Source organism: Podarcis erhardii (genome assembly GCF_964252035.2).
Source record: "Podarcis erhardii genome assembly, chromosome: 1".
Classification (NCBI taxonomy): Eukaryota; Metazoa; Chordata; class Lepidosauria; order Squamata; family Lacertidae; genus Podarcis; species Podarcis erhardii.
In genome coordinates this window covers 42,468,899-42,488,845 of record NC_138497.1, presented here as the reverse complement: position 1 = coordinate 42,488,845, position 19,947 = coordinate 42,468,899, and the positions used below count along the sequence as shown (strand labels likewise).

At 42.5% G+C, this 19,947-nt stretch overlaps 1 protein-coding gene and 1 long non-coding RNA gene across 3 annotated transcripts in view; one reads left to right on the top strand and one right to left on the bottom strand.

Annotated features, from left to right (window-relative positions):
• Positions 1 to 5,294: 5,294 nt before the first annotated feature.
• Positions 5,295 to 9,357, bottom strand: LOC309345145. The gene is made up of 3 exons (XR_014158015.1): positions 9,246 to 9,357; positions 6,671 to 6,773; positions 5,295 to 5,381 (listed from the first exon to the last, which is right to left on the bottom strand). It is a non-coding gene; the product is annotated as an uncharacterized lncRNA (long non-coding RNA).
• An 87-nt stretch (positions 9,358 to 9,444) lies between these two features.
• Positions 9,445 to 19,947, top strand: part of FSIP1 (fibrous sheath interacting protein 1) — a 78,958-nt gene continuing 68,455 nt past the window's right edge. For both annotated transcript variants that reach the window (XM_081861637.1, XM_081861636.1), the window contains exons 1-6: positions 9,445 to 9,578; positions 11,285 to 11,416; positions 13,250 to 13,412; positions 15,909 to 16,010; positions 17,811 to 17,989; positions 19,091 to 19,184. In XM_081861637.1, the coding sequence (XP_081717763.1) occupies positions 11,291 to 11,416; positions 13,250 to 13,412; positions 15,909 to 16,010; positions 17,811 to 17,989; positions 19,091 to 19,184 (664 nt within the window). In that variant the 5' untranslated portion in view covers positions 9,445 to 9,578; positions 11,285 to 11,290. The remainder of the gene's footprint in view (positions 9,579 to 11,284; positions 11,417 to 13,249; positions 13,413 to 15,908; positions 16,011 to 17,810; positions 17,990 to 19,090; positions 19,185 to 19,947) is intronic.

Here is a 19,947-nt window from a genome sequence, read left to right as displayed (position 1 = left end):
TTGAAGCTCCTTTGAATTTTGCAATCCTAAATCATGTGGATTTGGATCCCTTCCAGTCGGGATTCAGGCCTCATCATGGGACTGAAACTGCCTTGGTCGCACTGGTTGATGATCTCCGGCGGGCTAGGGACAAAGGTGAGAGCTGTTTCCTAGTTCTGCTGGATCTCTCAGCGGCGTTTGGTACCATCGACCATGACATCCTTCTGGACCGTCTTGAGGGGCTGGGAGCTGGGGGCACTGTCATACAGTGGTTCCGCTCCTTCCTCCTGGGCCGTGTTCAGAAAGTGGTGGTGGGGGATGAGTGTTCAGACCCCTGGGCTCTCACTTGTGGGGTGCCTCAGGGTTCTGTCCTCTCCCCCATGCTTTTCAACATCTACATGCAGCCGCTGGGAGGGATCATCAGGAGGTTTGGGCTGGGTGTTCATCAGTATGCAGATGATACCCAGCTCTACCTCTCTTTTAAATCAGAACCAGTGAAGGCGGTAAAGGTCCTGTGTGAGTGTCTGGAAGCGGTTGGAGGATGGATGGCGGCTAACAGATTGAGGTTGAATCCTGACAAGACAGAAGTACTGTTTTTGGGGGACAGGAGACGGGCAGGTGTGGAGGATTCCCTGGTCCTGAATGGGGTAACTGTGCCCCTGAAGGACCAGGTGCGCAGCCTGGGAGTCATTTTGGACTCACAGCTGTCCATGGAGGCACAGGTCAAATCTGTATCCAGGGCAGCTGTTTACCAGCTCCATCTGGTACGTAGGCTGAGACCCTATCTGCCTGCGGACTGTCTCGCCAGAGTGGTACATGCTCTGGTTATCTCCCGCTTGGACTACTGCAATGCGCTCTACGTGGGGCTACCTTTGAAGGTGACCCGGAAACTACAACTAATACAGAATGCGGCAGCTAGACTGGTGACTGGGAGCGGCCGCCGAGACCATATAACACCGGTCTTGAAAGACCTACATTGGCTCCCAGTACGTTTCCGAGCACAATTCAAAGTGTTGGTGCTGACCTTTAAAGCCCTAAACGGCCTCGGTCCAGTATATCTGAAGGAGTGTCTCCTCCCCCATCGTTCTGCCCGGACACTGAGGTCCAGCTCCGAGGGCCTTCTGGCGGTTCCCTCACTGCGAGAGGCCAAGTTGCAGGGAACCAGGCAGAGGGCCTTCTCGGTGGTGGCGCCCGCCCTGTGGAATGCCCTCCCATCGGATGTCAAGGCGATGGACAACTACCTGACATTCAGAAGACATCTGAAGGCAGCCCTGTTCAGGGAAGTTTTTAATATGTGACATTTTAGTGTATTTTTTATCTCTGTTGGAAGCCGCCCAGAGTGGCTGGGGAAACCCAGCCAGATGGGCAGGGTACAAATAATAAATTATTATTATTATTATTATTATTATTATTATTATTATTATTATGTGTTCCAAAACTCACAGAGCTGGTGTCCATAAAAATGCTCATATTTGTGAAAATAGTCTACAGAATCGCATTATTTTAGAGAAATTTGCTCTGCTAAGGTATGTATATTACGTATCTCACAAATGGATGTGGAAATGTGGAGAACTGAACTGAAGATTAGAAAAATTAGAAGCAGAGAAACCAAAATGGACAGCTTCATTTATTCCTAGCAGAAACACAATGGAAGGTGTGTGTCTGCTCTCTCCCTCATACAATACTAATCTGTGAGGAGAACTCCTGCCTAAGGCTACCATCTGATCTTCTGCGGGGGTGGGACCAAACCATTACTTTCCACATGTAACAAGTCGTGACTATTTACATGCCCTCTTGAATTCACTTCCAATATATAATTTTTCTGTTCTCTTTGTTTTTCCTTCCATTAGGCTTCCTCAGCCCCCACCTCTCCTCCAACTATTCCATTAAGGGCTTGTACTCATTCCACTATAAATTCTTCAGCAATGTTTTCCCCCCGTTCTCTAGTTAATGTTCTTATCCAGGGCCTCTAGATAACAATATTCTTAATGCAGTCATTAGTTTTATACCGAGCATCTTGATGTGGGCCAAAAGATGAGGCTTCCAGCCTATTATACTGTTTGCCACTGCAATATAGAGAGACAAAAACGAAGAAGAAAATTAATATTCCCAAGATATCAAAGCAATGACGTACACACCACATTAATATTGAAACGCTGTTCTTGTGTTAGTTAAAATTGTGTTCAGCGGAAGAACCCACACAGTATTAACAGGAGCAAGACTTTCAGAGGCAAGACTTTACTCCCCCTTTGTCTGTCAGGGTGAGCTTAAAATAAAGTCTTTAAAATTTTATTATTTTGAAATTGAAAATGCCAGGTAAAATCATTACTTGTTTAGAACATTTCTATGCCTCCCTTCAACAAAGCCTAAAAGGGCGACATACTGGAAGATAATAGAAGCCAGTAAATAGATAAAACACTACAGGAAGCAATGAAAACAAACCTATATAATTCAGCAAAGCAGAATATTAACATAAAGCTAATTTCTATTCCCTGCTGAAATGTCTGGGCAAATAAATAATGTATTTGCCTGACACTGAAACGACATCAAGGTTGGTGCAAGGTGAGCATCTCTAAGGAGGGCATTCCATAAGCTGGATGGTAGGATGGAAAAGGCTGTCTCCCTCCTGTGTCAGGGGTAGTCAGGAGACACAGAGGAGAGCTTTCAGTGATAATACTAGAGAGGTGTGGGCAGCCCACTGACAAAATACAGAAAAATAAAACATAAAGAGCAAGCAGACAATTAAACAAACCCAAGTATATAATACATATTAATAAAGCAATCTGTTGATAGATAGAGCTAACATATTAATCATAGCTGACAAAATGAAAAGCTAAATTCCCGTCGAAGGTAGGGTATATTTAGATTTAGCAGGAGTGAATACATTAGCATTCATCGCTGGCAAACGTGAAAAACCCAAGAAACAAGGAAGGAATTAATAGTTGTTTAGGGCTTTGGTGGCTTGGGCATGACAACTAGCTTCTTACATAATCCTAATATCCCCCCGTTTCTCCATCCACTGCTTCAAGGAAGAGGTAATTTCTTGTTCTTTAAAAAAGAAATGTTTACTACCAACTGTAAATGTTTACTACCAACCAAGAGCTGTTTATAAGAGAATAAAGGGGACTCTGACTAAATTAAATTAACCATTGCCCTTATTGGATCTTTCTCAAACTGGGCAGCAGAGTATACAATGATGTTAAATTTCTAGACATTCGGGGAGATTATGGGGCACACCACACTGGGCATTAAAGCAATTCCAACGTATCACAACCTTTCCAACATAGCGTGCTACGCTATTTGTGTAATATCCAATGTCACTTGAGTGGGGTTCCATCACGTGACAGGACTTCCTCTTCCTTTCTCATGTGGCCCCCATGCGTCTTCCAAATCTGCTTCACAGCATCCTTCCAATCCTCAAGAGCAGATTTGGAGGCATGGCGGGGTGTGTGTGTTATGTACTGAAGTTCTCACCCTGGGCCAGCAGGGGGATACTGTAGATAGTTATGCAAATGAAGGATCGAAAAGTGACGTTCAGTGATTGGATAGTTTTGTATGCAAATGAAGGATCGAAAAGTGACGTTCAGTGATTGGATAGTTTTAGAAAATGGCAACAGTTGCATTGTTCTGGAGCTCTATATAAGCATACTGACTGAGCTCCTCAGCCTAGTTCTGTTCTGGCATCTGAATAAAGAAGAGCTGTTTAAAGAATCGCTGTGTCGTCTGACATGTTCGCCCACAACTTAACAGGGGGGCTGTGGGGAGAAGGACTTATCCCTTTCACAAATGGCGTCCATCTTTCTGGTGGGTGGACATAGCTGGATTCCACCCTTTGTTTATTGGGTACACAAATACGTGCACCATGTAACAGTGAGTGAATACTTTAAACTTTAAACTAAGTTGCACTGGAGGCAGTTTTTATATATATATATATATATATATATATATATATATATATATATATATATATATAAAATGTATATTACCAATAATAAAACAATACCAATAATAAAACATTTTCCACTTTACATTTGGTATTTGACTTCTCCACACCCTTCAATTGTTTCCTCATATTATCTATTGCTGCTGCATATTATAGTTATTCTATACATTCTTTCCGCCACATTATTCTTAGTATACCTTTTACTGCTATACTTCAAAGCTGATTGCATTTTAACATATTTACATTTTAAAAAAAATAATCTACAAACAATTTCCAATCCTCCTTGAAAGCTGCCTCATTTTGCTCTCTAATTTTACTAGTTAAGCTTGCCAATTCAACATATCCCATCCATTTCATCTGCCATTCCTCTTTCGTAGCTACTGCATCAGTTTACCATATCTTTTGGCTAATTCACGATGATTTACTTAACTCAATCAACCAGCAACCCATCAAAGAGGGAAGTGCCTCTGGAAGTCTTGTTCCCATTAACCCCACTTGGTTCTTCCACTGAACTCCAAATTCAACTAATGGAGAGGAATTATAGCTAGTAGCAATGCAATGTGAAACACATCAGCCTTACAGCAGATGTTGTGGCAAAATGTCAAGAACATTAATTTCCTTCTGCTTCATATTAATCTACTTTCCAGTCATGTTTATCAAACACTTCTCCTAGGTTCATTTTCGAAGCCCAGGATTATGAGGGAAACATCCTCTTTCAAATAGCAACTTAAAGCTTTAGGAGCTGGAGTCAGTGTAGTATTTTACATTACAAAGGGCAGCATATAACCTAAGGGTTCACGGAAGGGTGCAATTGGATACAACCCAAAACATGCTTAAAATTAAGGACAGAAAAACTGGTCTTAACAGGTTGTTCCTTTTAAAGCTGATGGAATCCTAAATGTTGATAAGGCTAAACCAGGTGAATTAACTTGGAATAAACTACTGAATTGGCCCAAATATAAGCCGCACTCGAATATAAGCTTCACCTTTAAAATTGGAGGGGGGGAGGAGAGAAAAAAAGAAAAAATACCCAAATACAGTGGTACCTCTGTTTAGGTACTTAATTCGTTCCAGAGGTCTGTTCTTAATCTGAAACTGTTCTTAACCTGAGGTACCACTTTAGCTAATGGGGCCTCCTGCCGCTGCCGCGCCGCCACCGCACGATTTCTGTTCTCATCCTGAAGCAAAGTTCTTAACCCGAGGTAATATTTCTGGGTTAGCGGAGTCTGTAACCTGAAGCGTCTATAAGCCACTCACTTTCCTTGCTGCTCCTGGCTGCATACTGGGTGGGGGGAGCTGTGCTGCGTTGCCAGTGGCCTTTCCTCTTCCTCGCTCTCCCTTCCCGGCCTTGGGTGAGAGGACGGGACTGTGGGGGGGGGGCATCGCTACGCTACCCTCCTGGCACTGTTTGCCCCGAGCTCCTTGCTGCATACCGTAAGGTTGCGAATATAAGCTGCACCTATATATAGTGGAGCAGGAAACAACAATACAAGTCTTGCCAAGATTTTCATAGGAATAAAAGCGATATGACCACACTCTCCTGAGGTGAGAATTGAGTGCCCCTCGCAACTATATAGAACAGATGCGAATAGCTGGTGTCTAATAGTTTCCAAGGAAAGAACATAAGAACAGCAGAGTAGATTGCAACTGGTTTTTAATATCAGCCGAAGATTAGCATGAATTATTTCCAATTTACTCTAATTGGCCTCATATTTTGAAATGGCTTCAAAGGGTTCTAGCTCAAAAATGTCTTGAGTTAAAGCAGAAACAAGCTTGATTTTGTATAAAAACAGTATTGTCAGCCAACATCAAAAGTTAATGCTCTGTGACGCCAGCAGGGCTCTTTAATTTAGCTTGCTTTACCAGAACAGACTACAGAGCCAGCAGGAGAGAGATAAGCTGCAACAAGTCCAGAAAGTTTACATCATATTTTGGTTTGCATCACTATCCAGCTTTATAGGATTCTGCATGAGCACTGGCAGATATGCAAAATCATCTTTACTTCTAGGTTGCGTGATTACCTTTGCAGACAGACACTCGCTCCTTGTCGAGAATTCCCAGAGACTGATGAGCCCAGCAGGTCTGTTGTGATATAAGAGAGCCTTATTAAACCCATTTCATCAACTATTAGAAGAGCACTCTGGCTGGTGGCAATTCTTGCCTGTCTCTGTGTGGAACAAGCAGCAATAAAAAATAATAAATGTGCTCATGAGTTACAGAGAGCTCTCAGAGGTTTTCATGTCAGCTTGTTAGGAAACTACAAGCAGCTCCACTTACACAGATTGCAGTATGGTGATCCCCAACAGTGTGTGGGAGCCAAGTAATAGGAGCTTGCATGGTGTGCCTATAGGAACTGACGTTCTCAAATTCAATAAAACTGACTGGGAACAAAAATGCATGTAAGTGTAAAGTTGCTCAGAAAGTCTAGCATGGTTACATTTCATTTCAAAAGAGAAAACTTATAAAAATGGGGGCATTAGTTAAATCAGGGGTGGGGAACCTCCGGCCCATGGGTGAGTCTTGGTCTGTCTTGAGGTCCAGTTGTCCTGCAAGGCCACTTCTCACAAACCATGCCCACCCATCAATTAGCTAACAACTGGATCCTCCATTTATCAGCTGGTGAGCAGAGTTCAATCCTGCTCGGTGCTACTCAGTCAGCATGTTCCCTACAAGAAACACAGTGGCAAAAGAGACCTCTCCCCACCCCACTCTGCAGGTCATTTCTGAGAGCTGGATGGGACCACCCACCTATCAGTCACCTGACATCATCATGATGACAGAGGGTTGGCCTGCAGTGTGGTGGGAGTGAAAGATCAGAACCCCTCAAAGAGGACAAAAAGCTTCCCCATTCCTAAAGTAAAAGGAAAGGCCAGAAGGATCAAACACATTGGGGGGGGGGTCACTTAAAACCACAATAATAGAAGCTCACTTAAAATTTGGAAAGATACCAAGAGAATGCCAGGATGGTTAAGCAGCAGAATCAAGGAAGCTATAAAAGACTAGAAGGATTCCTTTAAATAAGTGGAAGTCTTACCCAAATGAGGAGAGCAGAAAGGAGGAAAATATTATGGAAAACCAAGTTTAAGCTGCTGTGAGGAAGAATTTGAGGAGCAGGAGCAGATTGTCAAAAAAATATTGAAGGATTGTGTTTAATACGGAACCAGATTGAAAGCATATGAACAGAAAAATGTCCTGAAAATGATGGAATGGTCCATTGGCAGCCCAGAAGCTTCCTTTGGTCTTATCTAACTTTTCTGCAGCCCCCACACAAGAAGATGTCGGCCAGCCAAGAGATGGATAGCAGAACTGTCTTTAGCCCAGCACGTACTGCTCTTGGGCTACCTTTTCAGCCCTGAGGCTAAACTCCTAATACTGTCTTGCAGAGCAACAGTAAGTGGTCCAACCTCACAGCCTGCTACAGTGGAAAGAAAGAAGCTGCAGAGGTCTCTGGACCATCCTCCCATTTCATACAGGTCAGTAAGCTGACTCACAAGGCATGCAACAATGCACGCCAAGACAATGTTTTTGACCTCACAAGCAGGTGGTTAGAAATGGAGCCTCACATGGTGCTCTGCGGCTTACAAAGAACAACTTCTTACCCTCCAGGCTGTCTCTCCTGAAATGTTTAAGAGTATGCCATGTGAAGGATAGTGCTGGGAAGGAAGGCTGAGAGTGGTGCTATCTAGCCAAAATCAATGCTGCTCTTTGGGTTCTCTCCCAGTTGGCTGGTGCTACTTGCAGCTCAGAGTGACAGCTCAAGTGGCTTCAGTGATATATCAGAACAACGTGGTGTAGTGGTTAGAGTCAGACTAGGACCTGGAAGACCAGACTTCAAATTTCCACTTAACCATGAAATGCACTGGGTGACCTTGGGCAAATCACCACCTCTAACCTACCTGACAGGGTTGTTGTTATGATAAAATGAGGAGCAGGAAAACCATGTGCATCATCTTGAACTGTTTGGTGGAAAGGTGTGATATAAATGTAATAATAAATCCTCTCATTTAGTGTTGGGAAGGGTCTTCACCTTGGGGCTATACCTTGCTTGCCAATGCTCATGTGAGAACAGCGATGTCAAGGGTGGGGCAGTGTTCTGTTGATAAGCAGCTTGGCTGAGAATAATCAAACCTCCCCCCAGCTTCCATCCCGAGGCTGAAGACACTGGTTCATGTTTAGAGATTCCTCACCTACAGTGGCTGCACACAGTCAGACATCCACACCCCAATAACTGTAGAGCTCAATGCTCAATAACTGTAGAGCTCAATTTTGGCTCCATGCTGTAGTCAGTTTCCCTTGCCCGCAGCTCTGTCAATGAAGAGGCAGATTCAAGGGGGAATCACAATTTAAATTATTAGTAGGGGTGGGGATGCTTGCCAGAGGAATACCAGTCTAGAATTCCCAGCCTATAGACATGTTGGTACATCCTAAACAGGAAGCATGCCTGCTCAGACCCTTTTAGCTTAATGGGTGATATACTGAAAGTCAGATGACGCCATCTTCTGGATAAAATATTATATATATATATATTTTATCAAAGAGCAATTACCGTATCACTCTGATTTGCATTATGCATGTTTTAACATGGGGTTGTTTCTTCTTTAATTTCTTTATTGAACCAGATCTAGTCTCACAAATATACAGTAACAGCAGCATGGAATGAGAGACTAGTGGATTTCCACCTCTGAATCTTTTCTCTCCCCACCTCGACCTGTGTGGTGAAGTGGTTAGAGTGTTGGACTAGGACCTGGGAGACCGGGGTTCAAATGCCCACTTCAGCCATGAAGCTCCCTGGGTGGTGAGCTTGGGCCAATCAGTATCTTTCAGTATCTTAACTTACACCACAGGGATTTTGTGGGGGTTCATTATAGAGAGAGAAAAGGTGGGATGTAAATGCAACCATTCCTCCCGGTCTCTTGACTGCTTTAGTCCTCAGAATTCCATCTCCACAAACACTGCAGGCAACACCGAGAGTCCCCGTCTCGTTCTCAGCAATAACGGCGAGCACGTGTAAGGAAATTAAAACTAGCCGATACAATGCAATCTTTCTACTCAAGAGCAACCCTCGCTGAGCTCAATGGTACCTACTCCCAAATAAGTGCGCACCGGACTGAAGCATTTCAAGCATACACCACACGAACTACCTATTGCACCTGCAGGAATAAAGTAAACAAAAGAAACTGCTTGGTGTGCATTGGATTACAGTCTTAAACGGAAGCAACAGTTTTCGGCAAGAGAGCTAGGTACCCTGATCCTGGCTGAAGATTATTCTCAAACTTAAAGGTGAAACATGCTTCGGCAGCACATGTGGGCTATACGGACGCGCCTGAGTGCAGGAGCCAGAATCGAGGACATCCAGGTTAGTTCATAAAATGTAAGATCAGGCGCATCTCCAGGCTCTGCAACCACGCGTTCATTTAACTGTTTTAGAACGTCGCTAAAGGGATTCAACGGGCATTTCGCAGGTACGCATGCTCAGCAGCACTCCGAGAAGGCACAGGGCTCACTTCCGCCCTTAGTGTCTACCTTATTTCCGGGTTCTGCTCTTCGAATGGGTTGCCATAGCAATTGAGAAGCGCGTCGTCTTCATGGCTGTCTGTTTACAGAGGCGTTTTGCTCGCTCCGTCTGCTGGAGTGCTCTGCAGAGAACGTGCGCGGGGTGAGTTAATGCAGGGCGAAGTTTGCAGATTATGGCCATGTTGTTGTTGTTTATTACTTTGCGGGGCAAGTTAACATTTCCCGACCAACATAACAATACTAATACTAATAATGATGATGATGATAATAATAAATTTTTATTTATATCCCGCCCTCCCCGGCCAGGGCCGGGCCCAGGGCGACCAACACCAAACACAAACCACAACAAAACGCAATAAAAAACGACAAAAACAGTTAACCAAAATACGGCCCAAAACACAGCCCAAAATACAGCTTAAAATGCAGCCTCATTTTAGTGTGATTGGTCAGTCAGTTAAGTATTTCTATTGTTTTACTTGATGGTGGGGGAGCTGGCCCGCCTTGGCTATGCCCATGATCACTGTACTAATTTGTGTATGGGATCATACCATTAACTAACACCCCACTGTTTCCATATGGTCGTGGAACTATAGTGCTCTTTGGGTTCTCTTAATGAGATTTAGGGCAAAGGGGAGAAGTGCACAAGCTCTGCCCGTCACTGTGCTGATCCCCCTCTATGAGTTGAAGGTTGAACATGTAAAGTTAGAATCCTCCTGTACGTGCAGAGACTTACTGTGCATTTTGGAACCATAACTTTTCAGAATATTAAAACGGACAGCCTCCAAGAATACAAAAGGCTTCCTTGGGAAATGATACATAATGAGTTACAGATAGGTAGCCGTGTTGGTCTGCCATAGTCAAGACAAAATAAAAAAATTCCTTCCAGTAAATAAAAAAATAAAAAAATTCCTTCCAGTAGCACCTTAAAGACCAACTAAGTTAGTTCTAGGTATGAGCTTTCGTGTGCATGCACACTTCTTCAGATTCTTGAGATAGCTCAAGAATTAATGTGTATCTGAAGAAGTGTGCATGCACACGAAAGCTCATACCTAGAACTAACTTAGTTGGTCCTTAAGGTTCTACTGGAAGGAATTTTTTTATTTTGTCGATACATAATGAATTGGGGAAAAATATTTAAAAGTACTTTCCCAAAAAACCCAGAGTTATTTCGGTTGTATGCAACAACTGCATACATACGGCCTGTGTTTTGTTAGCCCCAAAATGGAAAATGAGCGAGGTCCCAACCAAAGAAGAGTGGCAATGTGAGTTGACAGAATATGCACAGCTTCCAGATTTAACATACAGAATAAGAGAACATGAAGAATATATGTTGAGAGAAGATTGGAAAACGTTTATTGAATATATGGGAAATAACTGTACAGCTGAATACGCTGGCAGCATTAGGATAAATTCAGCAGTGTAAATAAGTTATGATGGATGTAATAATGGAATACTGAATAGTATAGTTTCTGTAAACTATGCAGGGATTTATGATATGTAAAATGAACCATGGAAAGAGAAGGAAAGTCACTGATATCTTATGGATCTAAAAATGAGTACTTTAAATTGTAAAACTGAAAATTTAATAAAAATTACATAAAAACAAAACAAAAGGCTTCCCACAAGTTTGCCCTCCTGCTCATGAAGGATGGCAAGAACAGTGACAGAACTAGCCTGTGTATCCTTGTTGGCCTTCCTCATGTCTTTACCTAAGTCATATCAAGAATATCCAAAGAGGGGTGCTGTTTCCATCAAATATACGCTGTGTGGAAAATGTGGTAGGTTGATGAATATCAAATTCATTTAATACATGCCATATAATGCACTCCTTTTATCTGCTTATTTCAGTTTTTAATGGATATTACAAGGGGAAGCCTGGATGACATTTCAAGGCCAGCATCTAGCTCAAGAATTAATCATGGGAGCAAAGTTTTAAGCACATCCTTAGAGATTTTAACACCAGCGCCAAGCCTGCCTAAGGTAACTATTATGTCCACTGTTTTTCTTGCTCTTCTACAGTGTTTTCAAGTTTTTGTCAGAGATGCTGTTAATGTTTATAATTATAGTAACATTAGTGAGGTACAGTGCTTGAGAAACCTGTATTTAGTATAGTGGTACCTCGGACGCGGGTGGCGCTGTGGGTAAAACCTCAGTGCCTAGGACTTGCTGATAGTAAGGTCGGCGGTTTGAATCCCCGCGGCGGGGTGAGCTCCCGTCGTTCGGTCCCAGCTCCTGCCCACCTAGCAGTTTGAAAGCACCCCTAAGTGCAAGTAGATAAATAGGTACCGCTTTATAGCGGGAAAGTAAATGGCGTTTCCGTGTGCGGCACTGGTGCTGGCTCGCCAGTTGCAGCTTCATCACGCTGGCCACGTGACCCGGAAGTGTCTTTGGACAGCGCCGGCTCCCAGCCTCTTGAGCGAGATGAGCGCGCAACCCTAGAGTCGGGCACGACTGGCCCATATGGGCAGGGGTACCTTTACCTTTACTTACCTCGGGTTAAGTACTTAATTCATTCCGGAGGTCCGTTCTTAACTTGAAACTGTTCTTAACCTGAAGCACCACTTTAGCTAATGGGGCCTCCTGCTGCTGCCGCGCCTCCGGAGCACGATTTCTGTTCTCATCCTGAAGCAAAGTTCTTAACCCGAAGTACTATTTTTGGGTTAGCGGAGTCTGTAACCTGAAGCATATGTAACCTGAAGCATATGTAACTCGAGGTACCACTGTAAAAATATTTTATGTTTTCATAATAAAGTGTATTTCCGGTTGGATCCATCCCTCAAATCCTCTTTCATGGTAGAGACTCTGATCATCGGAGGATCATGTTGGAGGAATGGGGCAGGTGATTTTTGCCAATTCCTGTCCCCACCCCAGTCTCCAGTGCCACACCCCACACTGTTCTGGAGGGCCCCCCAACCACCTGGAGTAACTATTCAGGGGGAAGAAGGAATTGGCAAAAGTCCCCCCTCCTCTGCCTGTGGGTGTATCCCATATTTGTTTCAAAATAGGCATCTGCACAAATGATTAGGTTCCACCGATGTTTTGAAACAATTCATTTATTAAATGAATTTTGTGTGTGTGTGTGTATATAAATCATACTTTGAAGGAGGGACATGTGTCTTGATACTCTTCTAGTTTTTTGCTCTCATTCACTACCTGTCCCCCCTCCCCCTCCTTTCTTTCTCTTTCTTTTTGCTTTGTTTAAAACAACCTAGGAAATAAGGCCATAAACATTTTGCTAGACTGCCTGTGCACTGATACATACTGTGATATGTGGCATAAAATAAAGAGAGAGCCAACCACTGTAAAGCTTATTTGTTTGGTCACTTGGAGGCGATTCTTTGCACTGGCAACTAAATACTCTGGTACCTCAGGATGCGAACGGGATCCGTTCTGGAGCCCCGTTCGCATCCAGAAGCAAACGTAAGTAGCAATGGCACGTCTGTGCACGCGCGCGTCGCTTTTTGACGCTTCTGCGCATGCGCATGACGTCATTTTGAACATCTGCTCATGCGCGAGCAGCGAAACCCGGAAGAAATGCACTCCTTACTTCCAGGTTGCCGCAGAGCGCAACTCGAAGGTGCTCAGCCTGAAGCAACTTCAACTTGAGGTATGACTGTAAGTGACTATTCCCAAGACTTTAAAAAAAAAATAAAATACAGTAGTTTATAAATATTTGCAATGTATTATCATATCTTTAGATTTCATCTGAAATTACATTAAAAAGGAATTTTTATCTATGGTTCCAAATGATAATAAGGAGAAATAGTGACCAATGTGCTTGTAGCAAATTTCTATTTCTGCAATCAATTCTAGGTTGCTTTTTATAATGAACACAAAGAACATGAGTCAAAAGAAAATTATGATGAAAATAGAGAGGAATATGGAACCAAAAAAATGAGAACCTCGGAAGTCATATCTGAAGAAAAGATGAATAGTAGTTACCAGCTGGTAATACAGAATACAAATCAGGTAAAAGGTATGAAATTTAGTATGTGTACAGTGCTTGTTTACATACAAGTAAGTTCAATGGCATTTGTTATTTTATTTATTTCATAAAATTTATACACCGCATGATTGTAAAAAAGAAAAGAAAAAGCCACCCTCAAAGCACTTTACAAAATGGTGTTCTGTGGGACCTATTCCTTAGAGTGTGTGTTAGGGTTGCCACCTTGGTTTTCTAGGGGAAAACTCAATATGTAAATATTCTTCTCTTAGCTTTTTAGAAGCTCAGTTGAGAAATTCTCTGAATGTGGATAAAAAAGAAGGGTTAAATATATTTGAGAGCAGAATTTTGCACTTTGACCTGCTTCTGCTGCTTCAAGTATGACTCAAGTATTGTACAAATTAATCAAATCACAAGAGGAAGACATATTATTTGCACAATGAAGAGACACCCAGAATAACCTCCCCTTTTCTTGCTCTTCTATTTCAAACCCTCAGTATGCTTTTAGACTTGGGGCCAATTCACACAATCGAATAAACTGTTATTAATTACCGTATTTTGCGCCCCATAGGACACACCGGCCCATAGGACGCACCTAGTTTTTTTGGGGGGAAATAAAGAAAAAAAAATTTATTCCCCCCCCCCAGTGTGGGGCTGGAAGAACCAGGTCGGGGAACAGCGGGAAGGCGCGCTCCGCCTCCCCGCTGTCCCCCGAGCTTGTGGGGCTGGCGATGGGGAGAAGTGTGCTGAGCCCGGGACTGCAGGCAGCTCTGCGCAGCCACTGGGAGCTGGGCGGGACTTCGTGCCCCGCTCCCGATGGCTGTGCAGAGCTGCGCTGAGCCCGGGACTGCAGGCAGCTCTGCGTAACCCTCGGAGCCGGTCTCCTGAGGGTTGCGCAGAGCTTCCTGAAGCCTGGAGAGCGCACCGACCCCTCTTGCTCTCCAGGCTTCAGCGAAAGCCTGCATTCGCCCCATAGGACGCACACACATTTCCCCTTCATTTTTGGAGGGGAAAATGTGCGTCCTATAGGGCGAAAAATACGGTAAGTGATAAAGTCCTGTCCTTGAAAAGTCACTTGAGCTTAATGGATACTGCACATGATAAAAGATTTTCACAAAAGTTTATCTAAGTTAATGTAATTGTTGGTCCCCTGGGGTGGGGGAAACAGGAAGTTTTGCTGAGAATGTGCTCAGCTATTAAATGAGTCTATGAAACCTAGATCCAATCAGAACTAGAGCAGTACATGAGGGAGGATGTGTGATGAAATCTTGCAGCTTCAAATATAATAGAAAGGGGGATGACATAAAAAGGAAGGTGAATAGCAAGGGAGAAATAGCAGGCTGGGTGAACAATGACTGCTGGATGCCCCCCCCCCCCAATTATTTCATAGAATCATAGAGTTGGAAGGGATCCCTAAGGGTCATCTAGTCCAACCCCCTGCAATGCAGGAATATCAACTAAAGCATCCAACCTCTGGCCATCTAACCTCTGCTTGAAAACCTCCAAGGAAGGAGAGTCCCCCCCCCCCGAGAAAGTGCATTCCACTGTTGAACAGCTCTTACTGTCAGAAAATTCTTCCAGATGTTTAGTTGGAATCTCCTTTCGTGTAAAATATTTGTCTTACAGCATGAGCCCCTGGGATTAGAGCCCTATTTCATAGTAAATTTTGTCGCGAATATCAGTGAAATGCAAAATACTGGGCAAAAGTGCAGTGAATATTGGAACTGATTGAGACATACAGTCACTAGTTTTGTGCACACTCCCCAGAATTGCACCCTCTGCTCAAAAGTTTCTGCGTAGAGGGGGTGATCCTATGGGATGGAGGGTGTAGAGGGTTTTCCTGTCCTGTCTAGCACTCCTTTCTGCCTGATGCACAGCTGCCTAACAGCCATAGATCACTCTGGGCCAGCCAACCTGACCTGTAACTACCTGTGGCTGTCTGAACCTGACTCATCCAATACCTGAGTCCAGTTTGGCTTCGGACTCTGCCAGATCTGGTACGCAGCCCTAGCTTGAATAGTTTCTGTAATGGAATATTTTAATAATAATTTGTGCACCAAGCTCCAGAGGGTTTGGTGGTCAAACTAATGCCTCTTCTTCACTGGAAATGTATTGCTTGTTTCCTAACATGATTGTGCAGTAGGCCTTTAATTGCTGCATCACAGACATAAATGATTATGTCATCACCATAGTATATTAATGCCGGAGAAGCTTTGCCTGTTAAATTTCTGCCTGTCCCGCACCCATTTAGATAACATGTTGTGCCAGAAAAGGGTGGCAACAACACTTTCCTGTGAGCTACAAAATATATTAAAATAATATGGTGAGGTAGTTAAGAATCAGTATGTAAGTAGTACTGTTAAAAGTTTTTTTAAGCCACACAGATATTTGACAGAACTTGACAGAACTTTCTCCTCCATATACTTGTGTACTGTTCCAAGTTGTTCCTTAGTTTGTAGTAATGATGATTTCACTGTTGGTTCAAATCTAAAGGTGCTGCTAATTTCATGCATGACTTCTGTTTTTCAGAATATTCCTCAAGCTCAGCAGATTCTGAAGATGACTGGGCTGAAAACAGATGGTCTTGTAGCAGCAATGCTCCTCAGAATGAACTAGCTAGATTAGCAAAAGGTATTCCCAATGTTTCGCCTGCTGTTCAATCTGGAGAAGACATGCTGTTGTGCATAACATTGTTTATCCAGTGTCCCAAATAAGTAGATAGTGGATAGAGAGAACCTGGGGTGACTTTATTTCCAGATCAAGCAAATAGTAATTCTGGGGAATTTGTGGTTGGAACACAGCTACCTTCATCCCTGTCCATTGGCCACATTGGCCAGGGCTGATGGGAGTTGGGAGTCCAACAAGATCTGGAGGGCCACAGATTCCCCACCCGCTATTGTAATGATTTATTTTTGTAGAACAACATCTAATGTTGCCAACTTTGTCAGCCTCTACTATTATTCTTTCAGAAACCAGATGCACAGGAATTTAGAAAGTGAATGGAGATACAATGGGGGGGGAGAAAGTATAAATTTTCTTCTTGTCAAACTGCTGTGAGAGGCAGAGGATCAAGGCTAGCAAAGGTGTTAGCAACCCTACTAGAGACTTAAGTCTAGATTTTAGTTCTATTCAGGCATTTGTTATCATAGTTCATGGGTAGGCAAACTAAGGCCCGGGGACTGGATCTGGCCCAATCGCCTTCTAAATCCGGCCTGCGGACGGTCCGGGAATCAGCGTGTTTTTACATGAGTAGAATGTGTTCTTTTATTAAAAATGCATCTCTGGGTTAGTTGTGGGGCGTAAGAATTCGTTCACCCCCCCCAAAAAAATATAGTCCAGCCCCCCACAAGGTCTGAGGTATAGTGGACCGGCCCCCTGCTGGAAAAGTTTGCTGACCCCTGTACATAGTTAAAGAAACATTGGGGGCGGGGTGTGTGGAAAGATAGTGGACACAAGTGTGTTAGCTCCACCATACGGTACTTTTCCATTTCCCTCTATGACCTCAAGCGTGACTCTATGGCAAAATCTGTATTCCCAGAGGCTTCTGCACAAAATTTATATATCAATTAATTATAAAGACCTTAAAGCTGTTTACATCAAGCATATATTAAATACTCTGTTGCTGTGTTTTCACTGTTCTAAATAAGGATAGGGAGGATTTTGGGTTGCTCCCCAATTTGCAGCAACAGACTATGCCTGAATCAGAATGTATACATACAGATTAGATCGACTTCAGGTTTTCAAACCTTTCTGAGTGTGATTTGCTAGTCCTTTTTTAAAAATGAGATGGTCTAATGGTTCTTTTTTCTTTAAAAACAAAAGTTTAACAGCAGCTTATAAAATGTCTTTAATGAAGAAAAAGAAGGAAAATTAATATCTCACACGGGAAACGTATTGGATACAAACTCCAACTCCCTTTGCAGAAACAAAAGCTAATAAATTTGTAACTACGTTTGAAAGTCAGGAAACCAGTGGCTGCTAAACAAAGGATTAACACCTGAACTGTTGCAAAAAAGCAATAAGAAATAAGAAAAGCAATTTGTATCCTTATACTCAGTGCATAGGAAATCACCTTAAATTGTTTAATTTGGTTTATGAATGATTGGCTCTCTGTGTTTTTTTAATTGGATTGTAATTTGGTTTGAGATAATGTGGCTATTATTGGATTAGTATTAAAATTAATAAAAATTATTGTAAAAAAAGAAAATAAGAAAATGTGGTACTTAAAGCACTTGTTCAAAACGTTTGAATTAAGAGCCCCTAGAAATGGCATTATATTACAGGTGAATTGTATGGAGAAAAAGATAGCACCCTCCATCTAACAATGAGGCAGATATCTTTTTTCTGTCCTGTTATCAAAGATCTCTGCTTTTAATATGCAGTTTGAAATGCAGTTTATAAGAATTATTGTTAATATGTTTAATTTTTAAGTGACAGTCAGTTCTGCATACCCGCAAGACTCCAAGGAGAAAGATGTAGATCCTCGCATCCTGAAAGCTATAAAGAAGATGGAAAGGTTGGACCAGATATTGGCCAACAAACAATCTCAAGAAAGGGCAATTAAAAAACAAGGCAGGGAAATGAGAACTAAACTGTGGGAAGATTTTCAGGTTAGAAATAATTGTAATAATTTTGATAGATGCACTTTGAAATAACTTTGTTAATATATTCAGAATTGTTTATCTGAGTGTTTATAGTTTCATTTTTAATTTAATTTAATGTAATTGTTGCATGTTGTATCTCTAATCATGTAAACAAATATCTATCACAAAGCAACCATGTTAAACAGTTTAAAGATGAAAATGAATAAAAACTGTTCCAAACAAATAGTTCAAGTTAGAAACATACAATTTAAGTTCAAAATTCTTCTGTGAGCAAACATTTACGTAAACTAGCATGATTTAAACAATGCATTTCACTCAGATTTAAATTACTCAATGTCTTAAGAAAATCAGATGTTGACCTTATATGGGAGAACTGTTCAAGTCTTTATTGATCTTATGACAAGTGCTACCCTGATGCAGTATTCACAAAAGCATGTGCTACTCCAGGGGTAGGCAACCTAAGGCCCGGGGGCTGGATGCGGCCCAATCGCCTTCTCAATCCAGCCTGCAGGTGGTCCAGGAATCAGCATGTTTTTACATGAGTAGAATGTGTCCTTTGATTTAAAATGCATCTCTGGGTTATTTGTGGGGCATAGGAATTCATTCATTTCCCCCCTCAATATAGTCCGGCCCACCACATGGTCTGAGGGACGATGGACTGGCCCACAGCTGAAAAAGGTTGCTGACCCCTGTGCTACTCAGTACTTAGTCATACCTTTAAAACAGCGCTACTAACATGCATTTTGGAGATCAGTGGTGGCCAGGGTTACCAGGTGGAGCTGCAGAGCCACCCTCTCAACACTCGTGTCACTGCAGCTGGATGGGGCAGGTCGGGGGTAAGGTCAGGGCTGTGCGGATGCACTGACATGAGCATTCAGTTTGACTTAGCCCGTGCATCTGCACAACCCCAACCCATCCCATATCTACTCTGCCCCAGCCCCACCAGGGTCATCTGCAGAGATGAGAGTGTTGGGAGGCTGGCTATTCCTCACTATACTGCCACGGTCATAGGCAAGAAAGTTGCCACAGCTGTGGGATCTTCTGGTCTACCTTTTCTCTGGCATGCAGTATTATATAAATATATATTTATTTATTGTCCACATACAGTCTATGACATCTCGAAGTTCTTCCATGGTTACCGAAGAAGCAGAAAACACCAGCAGATTTTTAGCTTTGACCACACCGTCACCAGAAATGCCTGGTAAGTGTCAAATCAGAGAATAATAATAATAATAATAATAATAATAATAATAATAATAATAATTTATTATTTATACCCCGCCCATCTGGCTGAGTTTCCCCAGCCACTCTGGGCGGCTTCCAATCAAGTGTTAAAAACAGTACAGCATTAATGTTAACCATGTTGTTCTCCGCTTTAATAGTGTCACTATTGTTTAGGCAACGTATGTAGATAAAAATAAGACAGGCTTTGCCTGCAGGCTTCTAGCTTAACAAATCCACATGTGACATACTTGTACGTAAACTTTTTGAATTACATTTAAGACCTCATGTGTGGTGCTTTAAATTGGTGCAAACCCACTAAGTTACCATCAGGTGGCAGTATTTGACAATGGAACATGCTTGCTGAATCTTTCATTTTTTTATTTATTTTTTTAAGTAAGGATGGTTTGCCCAGGTGCTAAAACCGAAGAACTCCACCCCCCCTTTTACTTTACAAAGGTACCTTTTGCTGTAGAGATCATGTTTCTCATTGATATTGGCCAACAGAACTATGCATAGTTTAAATAGTTTAGGATCCTCCTTGCCCAAGGCATTTGTACTGCATATCTACAGTCAGGCCCATTCTGTCTGAATTTTGCAAAATAGCTTAATTTACTTGAAAATAAAGGTTGGAATGTAATACACTAATTAGCTCTCGAAGAGGTTAGCATTTAATCAGTCTTGGCACTATGAAAGGCGAGCTTCTGAAATTAATTTTGCAGTTGACTGTCCACTAGGCAAAG